Consider the following 14,693-nt stretch of genomic DNA (forward strand, 5'->3'; position numbering starts at 1 on the left):
AGATATTATAAACATTAACATCATGATTTTCTGTAAAGCTGCTCTAAAATGAACGAGATGCTCTACACAGGACTAAAACAGCAGATGATCGATTGTCAAAACCTGCAGCTCATAGTTTATGAATCTTCCTGTAAGTCACCTCTCTTGGTGATGAGGGTCTGATCTTCGGTACGCAGTGGGTTGCTCTTTTCCCATTGGATGTATTTCTTCCACATCTCCACCTGCTGGGCCTCCTGTGGGGAGTTCTGGGGCGGCACTGAGGGGGCGTTCCGGTCCAAACCCTTCATCACCGTCTCATACTCCTGAACGGGATTAAAATCACACCATCAGCATAGAGAAATAGCATGACGAGAAGAAAGAGATGCAGCTGCGATTGTGAGAGATTTCTAAAAATAGTACTTTTTTTTAATGTGCTTTTTTGCACATATTTAAAAAAAAAACTTTATTGCTGTATCCTATCATACACTTTCACCCGTGCAGAACTCACCTTGGCAACTCTCCTGGCGTTTGGCGTTCATCTGCTCCGGTCTTCAATCATCTTTTTGGCCAAGTGCACGTTTATGCCCTTTATAATGGAAAATGGAACATTTATGGACAGTATGTGCACATTACAAGCAAATTAACAATAGAAATCTGAAGATGACTTGCTCCTAACAAACCTGAATTCTTGCTGAGTGTCCTGAACCAGAATAACACATCCATTAATTCTCACCTCTTCATATTTGCTGTAGTCCCTCCAGAGCTGCTCAATGTTAATCATGGGGTTGACGCAGCCTCTCTGATACACGCGTCTGACGGCTGTGATGCGCTGGTTCTCAGCATATGACCCCACGGCCTCTCTAGAGACGCATACAGAGAGCTCTTCAAATGCCTTATGAACTTCTTTAATGACCGTGAAATGGGTTTTGAAAATGCAAATGGTGTACTTACACTCCCTTGAGGAAATTGATGTAATCCACCCAAATCTAAGAGAAGGAGAAGCGTTTTGAGCTAATGTCCATGATGCCATAGAACAAGGTAAGAACCAACTGTCAAAACACTCACCTGATAGGACATAATCTCCATCCCAATCTTATCCAAAGCAAAATCATAAGCCTGTGCCATCTTTTCCCTGCCAAAGGACAGCACATTTGAAGTATTTAAAGCCACTTTTTAAGTATGTGTGCAACAAGAAAACATACAACTAACAATGCACAAGAAAGTGACCAAGTGATAAAACCATTAAGCAATAATGTGCAAATTTCTGTTTTTAAAATTGGTTGTAAAGTAAAAGTAGGCCTAAATCTGTAAAAAAAAAAAAATTCAAGTCCAGAAAAAAAAAAAATGCTTTTATCTTGCATTCTTCTAACTTGGATCAAAAGTGGATCACTAAAGTGGATCAAAAAAATCAAAGTTGTCATAAGACAAGAACGCATTTTGGTTTTAGGTTTTAGGACAACTTTGGATCCACTTCAAATGTTGACTAGTGTATATTATCAGCATAACAGTGAGAATCAACTTGGTTATTAATCATTGTCCCTCTTTTACTTTAATGGCAAAACTTGATATTCATGTTATCCAGCATTATTTGAGGAAGTTTCAAAGAGCATCTTGTGTTTCCATGGAAAGTTTGCATAGTCATTGTCAAAAATTGACCTATCTGATAAGCAAACTAATTATAATGCAGAATCAGATTTTTTTCCTATTCATTCTACATCGTGTTTTATTTTTTTAAGCATTAAAGTAATTTCCTTCTAGATTTTGAATCCCAGATTGAACTGTGTTCTCAGAGCTTTTTGACCCCTCTGTATATTAGTGTATTATCAATCACCTTCTTCTCTAGATAAAGTCACTTGATCACTACTTTAAAGCCATATAAACACAACTGTGTCACATACTTATAGCTGGGCAGTTTCCCTTTGGTTTCCCGTACATATGAGAGGTAACACTTCCACAGGTCAATGTGCAGAACCTTCATTAAGCACCTCTGAAATAACTGAGCAAGAGAGACGCAAAACACAGCACATACAATTACAGTACTGCCTGTAATACTGTAATCATGCACACACACTTTAAATTACAGCAATCCTTTAACAAAATATTACTGCGATAGTAACATCGTACAGACTTAGGATTGCATAATCATGATAAAGAGAAACACATATCAGTCAACAAATTCTAGATTAGGCTCCAAAATTATGTAAAAATATACTGAAGTTATAATTATGCTGCTTACGTCGATCATTAGATGGCACTTGAATATAACCCTGGATGATTAACATTCATATATCATGGCATTTGCATGGTAATCTAAAGTAATGCAAAGAATACGTCCTAAAAACCACAGTAGCACCATGGTCCTTTCGTGTTAGTTTTCAGAAACAAAAGGGTCATGTGAGGTATGCGACTCAAAATTGACCCAGTATGACTGATGTTGTGTTGCTAAAATGCATTAACAGGGAATTGCTCACTGAGGAATAAATTACATTTTAAAACACATTCAAATAAAAACATTTATGTTAAGCTGTAATATTTCACAAAATTACAGTTTTTACTGCATTTTAATTAAATGCATAAGAGACTCCTTTTTTAAAACATTTGAAACTCAAATATTTGAATGCTAGTGTAAATATAAGAGACGTCGTGATGAAGTTACCTTGCTGCAGTAGTACTCCATAAGAGCAGCAGTGACATACACGTGATGCCGTGTGCGAGGATCCTCTCTGGCCTTCTTAAAGATGGTGCGGCCAGACTTGATGCCTTCAGCTCTTCTGGCAAATTTCATGTACTGGATATAGACCTGAACAATTCAAGAGCATCAAAGTTCAGTCTCTCTTTTTGTTCACAGTGAAAACAAGGAATTTCCAAGATATTTCTGGTCAACTGTGATTACTGATTCAAAATAATTTCTTGAATCACTCAGAAATCAGACACACTAGCAGGTTTTACTCCAGAGCAGCAATTTTATTATTATTATTTGTCCATTGCAGGCATTTGTCTCCAAAGAGAGCTGAACTCACCAATGTAGGGTCAATATCTTCTATGGCCAGGAAGCGGTTGTATATACTATGAACTTTCTCATGCTTCATGCGACTCTGCGAAACACAGGTTAAAAATATAAATGGACAAAGGTCGAATTGACAGATTACAGAGGACAGGACTTTTTTGCTCTTATAAAATAGAGTTTAATTAACTGTTTAAGCTCCCTCCCCAATAATAAAAGCTAAGCGGGGGAAAAAAAAATAAAACAGGGTTATTATAGTTAACTAAAAATAAAACTACACAAAAACATTTTCGTTATTTCAAATATTTTAAAAATATTTTATTTCAGCTAGTAGTCAAACTAAAAAAAAAAAAAAAAAAAAAAAAAAATGAAAAAAAATACGTCTCTAACTCTCTTATGCTCACCATGGCTGCATTTGTTTAATCAAAAATACAGTACAATAATATTGTGAAATATCAGTATCAAGATTAAGAAATATTCATTTAAAATAATTGCTTTCTATTTTAATATATTTTAAAACGTAATTTATTCCTATGATGGCAAACTGAATTTTCAGCAGTAATTACTCCAGTCTTCAGTGTCACATGACCCTTCATAAATCATTCTAATATGCCGATTTGTTTCTCAAGAAACATTTTTTTATTATTATAAATGTTGAAGACAGTTGTGCTGCTTAATATTTTTGACATTTATTTATTAAATAAATATACAATAAAATGACTAAAAACTTAAAATTAAAACAGTAAATATAAAATTCCAAATATTAATAAAAACTATAATTGTATATGCAATACTGAAGTAACACTGGTCACAAGCATAGATTAACATCCACATAATCAGTACAAAGAAACTTGCCCATCTTGCACGACAGAGTGAACTATTCTTACAAATGCAATTTAAAAAAGAGGTAATTTACATTTAGAAGTCTTAAAGATAGAGTAGCAAAACAGCCTATTTAATTGTAAAGGTAAGACGTTAGAAAATAAGTGGAAAATTGTGATTAAACACTTTTTGACTCTTTTTGGTGCAAGAGACCTTGACTAACATAAGCGGACTTCATGAAAGACCTTAAAATGTGTAGAATAGGCCCTTTTATAGGTAATAACAGCTCAGGTCATCCAGAGACCTCTTACCTCTTCATAATCTGCAAAAGAGAAATACAGCAGCATGTTCTTCTTGAGCAGAGTTCCAATGGCACGCTCATAGATGTTAGCTGCCTCATCACTGAACAGCTTGGCATTGTTCATGTCCTGAATGAGGAGATCATGAGTGCAATAAGATTAGCATGCAACACAACACCTAAATCCAACCAAAGAGAAACAATTTTGTAACCATTTTTAATGTCCATCACCACCAGCGGTAAAATGGTGTAAAATGATTTGCAAACCAACCCCTTTTTCTGCCAGCAGTTTGCTGGACTGTTCCAGGTACTGGGCAGCTTCATACCAGACGTCCGGGTGATGGCCGAGCACCAGAAGGCACTGCTCATAGGCGAACATCACTGCAAGTGACAAATAAAAAAAATTAGGTACAGAAAATGGCCCGATTTAACGACAAACACCACTTTAAAAGAGACTAAACTCTACCAGAGAAGATTTTAGACTGTATTTTGCAATGCACTTCAGTACATTTGTGTTGTTGCAAAATGTAAACTGTAGTATTGCACAGCTCTGTATTTAAAGATAAGTATGTTACACTTGCATAGGCCAATATATAGCAAAACTCAAATGCATATTTGCAAAATGTAAACTATATTAACGTCCAGCTCTAATCTGTTAAATTCTAATATACGGCATGAAGATATTAAGATATTATAAACATTAACATCATGATTTTCTGTAAAGCTGCTCTAAAATGAACGAGATGCTCTACACAGGACTAAAACAGCAGATGATCGATTGTCAAAACCTGCAGCTCATAGTTTATGAATCTTCCTGTAAGTCACCTCTCTTGGTGATGAGGGTCTGATCTTCGGTACGCAGTGGGTTGCTCTTTTCCCATTGGATGTATTTCTTCCACATCTCCACCTGCTGGGCCTCCTGTGGGGAGTTCTGGGGCGGCACTGAGGGGGCGTTCCGGTCCAAACCCTTCATCACCGTCTCATACTCCTGAACGGGATTACAATCACACCATCAGCATAGAGAAATAGCATGACGAGAAGAAAGAGATGCAGATGCGATTGTGAGAGATTTCTAAAAATAGTACTTTTTTTTAATGTGCTTTTTTGCACATATTTAAAAAAAAAACTTTATTGCTGTATCCTATCATACACTTTCACCCGTGCAGAACTCACCTTGGCAACTCTCCTGGCGTTCATGTAGTCTCTGCTCCGGTCTTCAATCATCTTTTTGGCCAAGTGCACGTTTATGCCCTTTATAATGGAACAAAAGCGATTTATGGACAGTATGTGCACATTACAAGCAAATTAACAATAGAAATCTGAAGATGACTTGCTCCTAACAAACCTGAATTCTTGCTGAGTGTCCTGAACCAGAATAACACATCCATTAATTCTCACCTCTTCATATTTGCTGTAGTCCCTCCAGAGCTGCTCAATGTTAATCATGGGGTTGACGCAGCCTCTCTGATACACGCGTCTGACGGCTGTGATGCGCTGGTTCTCAGCATATGACCCCACAGCCTCTCTAGAGGCGCATACAGAGAGCCCTTCAAATGCCTCATCAACTTCTTTAATGACCGTGAAATTAGTTTTGAAAATATAAATGGTGCACTTACACTCCTTTGAGGAAATTGATGTAATCCACCCAAATCTAAGAGAAGGAGAAGAGTTTTGCGTTAATGTCCATAAAGCCATAGAACAAGTTAGGATAGAACTAACGGTCAAAACACTCACCTGATAGGACATAATCTCCATCCCAATCTTATCCAAGGCAAAATCATAAGCCTGTGCCATCTTTTCCCTGCCAAAGGACAGCACATTTGAAGTATTTAAAGCCACTTTTTAAGTATGTGTGCAACAAGAAAACATACAACTAACAATGCACAAGAAAGTGACCAAGTGATAAAACCATTAAGCAATAATGTGCAAATTTCTGTTTTTAAAATTGGTTGTAAAGTAAAAGTAGGCCTAAATCTGTAAAAAAAAAAAAATTCAGGTCCAGAAAAAAAAAAAATGCTTTTATCTTGCATTCTTCTAACTTGGATCAAAAGTGGATCACTAAAGTGGATCAAAAAAATCAAAGTTGTCATAAGACAAGAACGCATTTTGGTTTTAGGTTTTAGGACAACTTTGGATCCACTTCAAATGTTGACTAGTGTATATTATCAGCATAACAGTGAGAATCAACTTGGTTATTAATCATTGTCCCTCTTTTACTTTAATGGCAAAACTTGATATTCATGTTATCCAGCATTATTTGAGGAAGTTTCAAAGAGCATCTTGTGTTTCCATGGAAAGTTTGCATAGTCATTGTCAAAAATTGACCTATCTGATAAGCAAACTAATTATAATGCAGAATCAGATTTTTTTCCTATTCATTCTACATCGTGTTTTATTTTTTTAAGCATTAAAGTAATTTCCTTCTAGATTTTGAATCCCAGATTGAACTGTGTTCTCAGAGCTTTTTGACCCCTCTGTATATTAGTGTATTATCAATCACCTTCTTCTCTAGATAAAGTCACTTGATCACTACTTTAAAGCCATATAAACACAACTGTGTCACATACTTATAGCTGGGCAGTTTCCCTTTGGTTTCCCGTACATATGAGAGGTAACACTTCCACAGGTCAATGTGCAGAACCTTCATTAAGCACCTCTGAAATAACTGAGCAAGAGAGACGCAAAACACAGCACATACAATTACAGTACTGCCTGTAATACTGTAATCATGCACACACACTTTAAATTACAGCAATCCTTTAACAAAATATTACTGCGATAGTAACATCGTACAGACTTAGGATTGCATAATCATGATAAAGAGAAACACATATCAGTCAACAAATTCTAGATTAGGCTCCAAAATTATGTAAAAATATACTGAAGTTATAATTATGCTGCTTACGTCGATCATTAGATGGCACTTGAATATAACCCTGGATGATTAACATTCATATATCATGGCATTTGCATGGTAATCTAAAGTAATGCAAAGAATACGTCCTAAAAACCACAGTAGCACCATGGTCCTTTCGTGTTAGTTTTCAGAAACAAAAGGGTCATGTGAGGTATGCGACTCAAAATTGACCCAGTATGACTGATGTTGTGTTGCTAAAATGCATTAACAGGGAATTGCTCACTGAACTGGGATCAAAAAAGACAATATATCCAACGAAGAACCAAATCTGTAATCTGCTTTTCCTCATTTTATAATGTCTGATTGCTGGATTTAGAAGAGCAAACAGGATATTTCTAGTCAAGCAGGGTGTTACTTTACTTCATTACAACATCTTGATGTTTACTCTGCCTGAGCTTTTGAAGGCCTAAAGTGGTGACCTAGATAAAGCTCAGTTTTTATGGTCTCACACCTGTGAATTTGTCTGTTACAACAATCAGAGTACTATCACACGATCAATAAATTCGACATGTGGCTTCCACGCGATAACAAACGCTTACCTTTTCAACCTTGTCATAGTTTTTAGCCTTGATCTGTGGACACATTTGAAAACCAATATTATAAAAAAATATTGTGATGGTCTGTAGCAAGACTGATTTGCTCCACACATAAACCCTTTAACCTCAACAATGTGACATTCACACAACTCTGCATAACATTGTGTCCGTTAACTCCATTTATTAAAAGCATGTGATGCTGCATATCATATCAGTCACAAGATTCACTAGAGCTAGAGTTTGAAGAATTACTCATTTTATGTGTGTGCACAGGCCACAAAGCAACCAATGTTGTGCATTCGAGCACCAGAAGGCACTGCTCATAGGCGAACATCACTGCAAGTGACAAATAAAAAAAATTAGGTACAGAAAATGGCCCGATTTAACGACAAACACCACTTTAAAAGAGACTAAACTCTACCAGAGAAGATTTTAGACTGTATTTTGCAATGCACTTCAGTACATTTGTGTTGTTGCAAAATGTAAACTGTAGTATTGCACAGCTCTGTATTTAAAGATAAGTATGTTACACTTGCATAGGCCAATATATAGCAAAACTCAAATGCATATTTGCAAAATGTAAACTATATTAACGTCCAGCTCTAATCTGTTAAATTCTAATATACGGCATGAAGATATTAAGATATTATAAACATTAACATCATGATTTTCTGTAAAGCTGCTCTAAAATGAACGAGATGCTCTACACAGGACTAAAACAGCAGATGATCGATTGTCAAAACCTGCAGCTCATAGTTTATGAATCTTCCTGTAAGTCACCTCTCTTGGTGATGAGGGTCTGATCTTCGGTACGCAGTGGGTTGCTCTTTTCCCATTGGATGTATTTCTTCCACATCTCCACCTGCTGGGCCTCCTGTGGGGAGTTCTGGGGCGGCACTGAGGGGGCGTTCCGGTCCAAACCCTTCATCACCGTCTCATACTCCTGAACGGGATTACAATCACACCATCAGCATAGAGAAATAGCATGACGAGAAGAAAGAGATGCAGATGCGATTGTGAGAGATTTCTAAAAATAGTACTTTTTTTTAATGTGCTTTTTTGCACATATTTAAAAAAAAAACTTTATTGCTGTATCCTATCATACACTTTCACCCGTGCAGAACTCACCTTGGCAACTCTCCTGGCGTTCATGTAGTCTCTGCTCCGGTCTTCAATCATCTTTTTGGCCAAGTGCACGTTTATGCCCTTTATAATGGAACAAAAGCGATTTATGGACAGTATGTGCACATTACAAGCAAATTAACAATAGAAATCTGAAGATGACTTGCTCCTAACAAACCTGAATTCTTGCTGAGTGTCCTGAACCAGAATAACACATCCATTAATTCTCACCTCTTCATATTTGCTGTAGTCCCTCCAGAGCTGCTCAATGTTAATCATGGGGTTGACGCAGCCTCTCTGATACACGCGTCTGACGGCTGTGATGCGCTGGTTCTCAGCATATGACCCCACAGCCTCTCTAGAGGCGCATACAGAGAGCCCTTCAAATGCCTCATCAACTTCTTTAATGACCGTGAAATTAGTTTTGAAAATATAAATGGTGCACTTACACTCCTTTGAGGAAATTGATGTAATCCACCCAAATCTAAGAGAAGGAGAAGAGTTTTGCGTTAATGTCCATAAAGCCATAGAACAAGTTAGGATAGAACTAACGGTCAAAACACTCACCTGATAGGACATAATCTCCATCCCAATCTTATCCAAGGCAAAATCATAAGCCTGTGCCATCTTTTCCCTGCCAAAGGACAGCACATTTGAAGTATTTAAAGCCACTTTTTAAGTATGTGTGCAACAAGAAAACATACAACTAACAATGCACAAGAAAGTGACCAAGTGATAAAACCATTAAGCAATAATGTGCAAATTTCTGTTTTTAAAATTGGTTGTAAAGTAAAAGTAGGCCTAAATCTGTAAAAAAAAAAAAATTCAAGTCCAGAAAAAAAAAAAATGCTTTTATCTTGCATTCTTCTAACTTGGATCAAAAGTGGATCACTAAAGTGGATCAAAAAAATCAAAGTTGTCATAAGACAAGAACGCATTTTGGTTTTAGGTTTTAGGACAACTTTGGATCCACTTCAAATGTTGACTAGTGTATATTATCAGCATAACAGTGAGAATCAACTTGGTTATTAATCATTGTCCCTCTTTTACTTTAATGGCAAAACTTGATATTCATGTTATCCAGCATTATTTGAGGAAGTTTCAAAGAGCATCTTGTGTTTCCATGGAAAATTTGCATAGTCATTGTCAAAAATTGACCTATCTGATAAGCAAACTAATTATAATGCAGAATCAGATTTTTTTCCTATTCATTCTACATCGTGTTTTATTTTTTTAAGCATTAAAGTAATTTCCTTCTAGATTTTGAATCCCAGATTGAACTGTGTTCTCAGAGCTTTTTGACCCCTCTGTATATTAGTGTATTATCAATCACCTTCTTCTCTAGATAAAGTCACTTGATCACTACTTTAAAGCCATATAAACACAACTGTGTCACATACTTATAGCTGGGCAGTTTCCCTTTGGTTTCCCGTACATATGAGAGGTAACACTTCCACAGGTCAATGTGCAGAACCTTCATTAAGCACCTCTGAAATAACTGAGCAAGAGAGACGCAAAACACAGCACATACAATTACAGTACTGCCTGTAATACTGTAATCATGCACACACACTTTAAATTACAGCAATCCTTTAACAAAATATTACTGCGATAGTAACATCGTACAGACTTAGGATTGCATAATCATGATAAAGAGAAACACATATCAGTCAACAAATTCTAGATTAGGCTCCAAAATTATGTAAAAATATACTGAAGTTATAATTATGCTGCTTACGTCGATCATTAGATGGCACTTGAATATAACCCTGGATGATTAACATTCATATATCATGGCATTTGCATGGTAATCTAAAGTAATGCAAAGAATACCACGTCCTAAAAACCACAGTAGCACCATGGTCCTTTCGTGTTAGTTTTCAGAAACAAAAGGGTCATGTGAGGTATGCGACTCAAAATTGACCCAGTATGACTGATGTTGTGTTGCTAAAATGCATTAACAGGGAATTGCTCACTGAACTGGGATCAAAAAAGACAATATATCCAACGAAGAACCAAATCTGTAATCTGCTTTTCCTCATTTTATAATGTCTGATTGCTGGATTTAGAAGAGCAAACAGGATATTTCTAGTCAAGCAGGGTGTTACTTTACTTCATTACAACATCTTGATGTTTACTCTGCCTGAGCTTTTGAAGGCCTAAAGTGGTGACCTAGATAAAGCTCAGTTTTTATGGTCTCACACCTGTGAATTTGTCTGTTACAACAATCAGAGTACTATCACACGATCAATAAATTCGACATGTGGCTTCCACGCGATAACAAACGCTTACCTTTTCAACCTTGTCATAGTTTTTAGCCTTGATCTGTGGACACATTTGAAAACCAATATTATAAAAAAATATTGTGATGGTCTGTAGCAAGACTGATTTGCTCCACACATAAACCCTTTAACCTCAACAATGTGACATTCACACAACTCTGCATAACATTGTGTCCGTTAACTCCATTTATTAAAAGCATGTGATGCTGCATATCATATCAGTCACAAGATTCACTAGAGCTAGAGTTTGAAGAATTACTCATTTTATGTGTGTGCACAGGCCACAAAGCAACCAATGTTGTGCATTATGTGTTAGTAAAAATATCAGTGCTGTCAAACGATTGATCGCGATTAATCGCATCCAAAATAAAAGGTTTTGTTTACATAATATATGTGTGTATACTGTGTATATTTATTATGTATATATAAATACACACACATACAGTATATATTTTGAAAATATTTGCATGTATATATTTATATTCTTATATTTTATATCATATATAAATATAATATATAAACAAAATTTTTCTTAAATATATACATGCATGTGTTTGTATTTATATGTACATAATAAATATACACAGTATACACACATATATTATGTAAACAAAACCTTTTATTTTGGATGCGATTAATCGCGATTAATCGTTTGACAGCACTAAAAAAAATATATAAATTTTTGGAGTGCATAGTCCTGACAAAGCATCGACCCTATGAGCTGCATCTGAAGATTTTACAAAGCTATAGTTTTTGGCTCAGTAAGTAAAAACAAGTACTATAGAGTTGGGAATGTGTCATATGAAATATCATGCTCAAATGATGACGATAACTTACAATACAGGTTTACTCAAGTTTATTTCTCTTATTCAAAATCCTCCAAGCCAAAAAAAAAAAAAATCATCATCACAGAGGTTACAAATCAACATTTAATCATTTTTGTAGTAACATTTCAACCTCAAATAAATAAATTTGCTTTGAATAAGAGCCAACAATAAACAGCAAAAACGTTGCAATACTGTGTATTAAAAAAAAACACACACACCAAGAAAACAATCTCATATCATTTCTCACCACTACGTCATACACAGAAATAAAACTTCAAGGCTCAACAATAAGGATTTATCTCTGCTGGCATGACATAAATATAATAAATAACTTGTCAGAAAAAAATACAAATTTTCATTAAACTCTAATTTTCCCCAAAGCTGCCACAACTAGCCTATAATGTCAGTGCAATGACAGTTTTAAAAGGAAGCTGTTGGGATGGGATATAACAAAATAAAAAAGGTAACTGCAACGGAACTCACATTCCAGACCCTTTTCCTCACGATTCAGTTTAGAAAAGATTGTGTTATAAACTAACATCATGCAATTTTTGACTTTTTTCTCAGAAAAATAAACTTGCGAGTCAACAAAGAGTCATAAACTCACAATTGCGAGAAAACTTGTAAGAAAAGAATTGTGAAGTAAAAAGTTGCAATTATATTTTTGCAATTTTTCTAGTAGCAGAAAAAACAATTGCGAGATGTAAATTTAGAATGTCGAGGAAAAAGTCAGAATTCTCAGTTTATATCTCGCAATAATTAATTTATATCTTATAGACTTGCTAGAAAAAAAGTCTGAATTGTGAAATAAAAGTCACAATTTTTTAATCCTGTGCGGAAATGGGCTTGCATGGCTATGAATTCATAAACATGCTTTACAGTGCAAAACGTGTTATTTTTAGTCTTCGGTCTATTTCAAGAAAAGTTCCTAAGTCTTTTGCTGGTCATTCAGACAATTTCCTCCACAACACAAAATCTTCATTTCTTAGCCAGTTAAAATAATGATTTGCAACAAATGTTTAATAAATCACAGAAATCCAGATGTTTATATTTGCGAGGCATAAACATATCATGGGATGAATGATTTAGTAGCCAACTGATAGAGCAAGTGATTCTGGTAACTGGCCTAAAACTCAGTCATGAACTTATGCAAGTTTCAGTATTCTGATCAAATATACATGCAAATGCATTCCTAAAGACAAACAGCAGTCAAGTGTGAAAATTCTCCCAAGTACTCAAATAACTGGCACAAATGATGAGAACTGATTTTAAACATTTAGTGAAATCATTTGGAGAACTGTGGTATCCGTGGTATGGTAGTATAAAACCAGATTAGCGAGAACTTGCAAGAGTGAAGCGGATATACAGACTCTCTGAATCTAGTTGTAATAGACCTTAGTCAGAGCAGCCATGTATTGGCAATTTTCTCCAAATGATTTCACTAACTGTTTCAGAGGTACAGAAACTCTGTAGGATTGTGTAACTATACATTTTTTTTTTTTTTAAATAGACTTCCAAAAAACAATTGCCTATTATCAAACAGACCATCAGGGACTGAAGCATTTTCACTGATAACATAAATGGTAAAGGCAGTTTTTTTTTTTTAGCTGAATTAATTAATTCTTAATTGTCTGTGCAAGTGTACTGTACTACATTCTAGTGTCGCAACATTAGAAACAAAAACTTTAACAGAAAACGGATAAAATTGTTAACATTAGATAATATGCCTGTTATCACTAAGAGGATAGTTGACCCAAAAATGAAAATCTTTATCATTTACTCACCCTCATGCTGTAACATTACTTTCTACTATAGAACATAAAAGAAAAGTAAAAACATTAAACTGTTTCCCCTCCATACAATTGCACAGGCAAAACAAAAATATTTTTTTTAAAGGTCTATTTTGTTCCACAGGGGAACGTCATACAGGTTCAGAATGACAGGAGATCGAGCAAATAATGTCAATTTTCATTTCAAGGTTAACTACCCCAAAGGCCATTTCAGTTAACCTCTGTGGTCCTTCATAATGTTAAATCGCAGTAATATCGCTGAGATCAGCTGTAAGAGGTGGCTGGCAGAGTGTCTGAGCTCCAGGGCAAATGGTGACAGCCTGACATACTTAACCAACCTCTCAACAGCTCCAAATGAAATCAAAACTCAGCATGACACAGTGTGAAAAATACTGGTATTGAGGCAGAATGGCTCTGGGGCACGTTCACTGCGGGACTGCGGTCTCCATGCCTCGGACAGACGCACGCATGCACACACACTCACTGACACAAATTACAATGCACATTACAACGACAAGCCAAACTTGTTAAGAGTGCATTTTATTACAGTAGGGGTAAAAAGAACAGTTTTCTCAAAACCAAGCAGTTTTGACTAAGGGTGGAGAAGCTTGAAGAATAATCAAACAGCAATTATTTTCATGATCGGAAATACTCAATCATACTGTAAGTAATCTGATCCACATCAGTGCATAAAAACCTACATGATTTGTTCTTGATTGTTCTAATATCCACCTTATTTTTGACTTAAGAGCAGCCTGAATGTGCAAGGCTTCCGGTGCCCTTGACTTCCCATTATTTTAGCTGCACAAACACAGTCTGTTATGTTGCTTGCTATTGCAAACAGGGTTTTTTTATTTTTTTTTATTCATTATGACAATCATAAACACACTGGTTTGTAGTACTTTTACGGTTTACAGCACTTCGTTATTCTTCTAATTATTTACCTATAGTGCCTAGGGGGGGGTGGATTGGAAATCACAATTGGGGATCTGAAACTAAGAAAACAGATTATATATATATACATACACAGGTGCATCTCAGTAAATTAGAATGTAGTGGAAAAGTTCATTTATTTCAGTAATTCAACTCAAATTGTGAAACTCGTGTATTAAATAA

At 35.6% G+C, this 14,693-nt stretch overlaps 1 protein-coding gene across 1 annotated transcript in view; it reads right to left on the minus strand.

The window, feature by feature from the left end:
- The window catches only part of LOC107671440 (cleavage stimulation factor subunit 3), a 27,359-nt gene that overhangs the window by 8,771 nt on the left and 3,895 nt on the right, over window positions 1-14,693 (minus strand). Inside the window, exons 4-14 of the mRNA XM_016464396.1 lie at window positions 10,971-11,003; window positions 10,079-10,176; window positions 9,246-9,312; window positions 9,128-9,162; window positions 8,910-9,036; window positions 8,685-8,762; window positions 8,337-8,499; window positions 4,375-4,484; window positions 4,117-4,233; window positions 3,000-3,074; window positions 2,636-2,779 (exon numbers count right to left, since the gene is read on the minus strand). Of these exons, the coding sequence (XP_016319882.1) occupies window positions 2,636-2,779; window positions 3,000-3,074; window positions 4,117-4,233; window positions 4,375-4,484; window positions 8,337-8,499; window positions 8,685-8,762; window positions 8,910-9,036; window positions 9,128-9,162; window positions 9,246-9,312; window positions 10,079-10,176; window positions 10,971-11,003 (1,047 nt within the window). The remainder of the gene's footprint in view (window positions 1-2,635; window positions 2,780-2,999; window positions 3,075-4,116; window positions 4,234-4,374; window positions 4,485-8,336; window positions 8,500-8,684; window positions 8,763-8,909; window positions 9,037-9,127; window positions 9,163-9,245; window positions 9,313-10,078; window positions 10,177-10,970; window positions 11,004-14,693) is intronic.

This window comes from Sinocyclocheilus anshuiensis, unplaced genomic scaffold (assembly GCF_001515605.1).
Source record: "Sinocyclocheilus anshuiensis isolate Anshui unplaced genomic scaffold, SAMN03320099.WGS_v1.1 scaffold297, whole genome shotgun sequence".
Lineage (NCBI taxonomy): Eukaryota > Metazoa > Chordata > Actinopteri > Cypriniformes > Cyprinidae > Sinocyclocheilus > Sinocyclocheilus anshuiensis.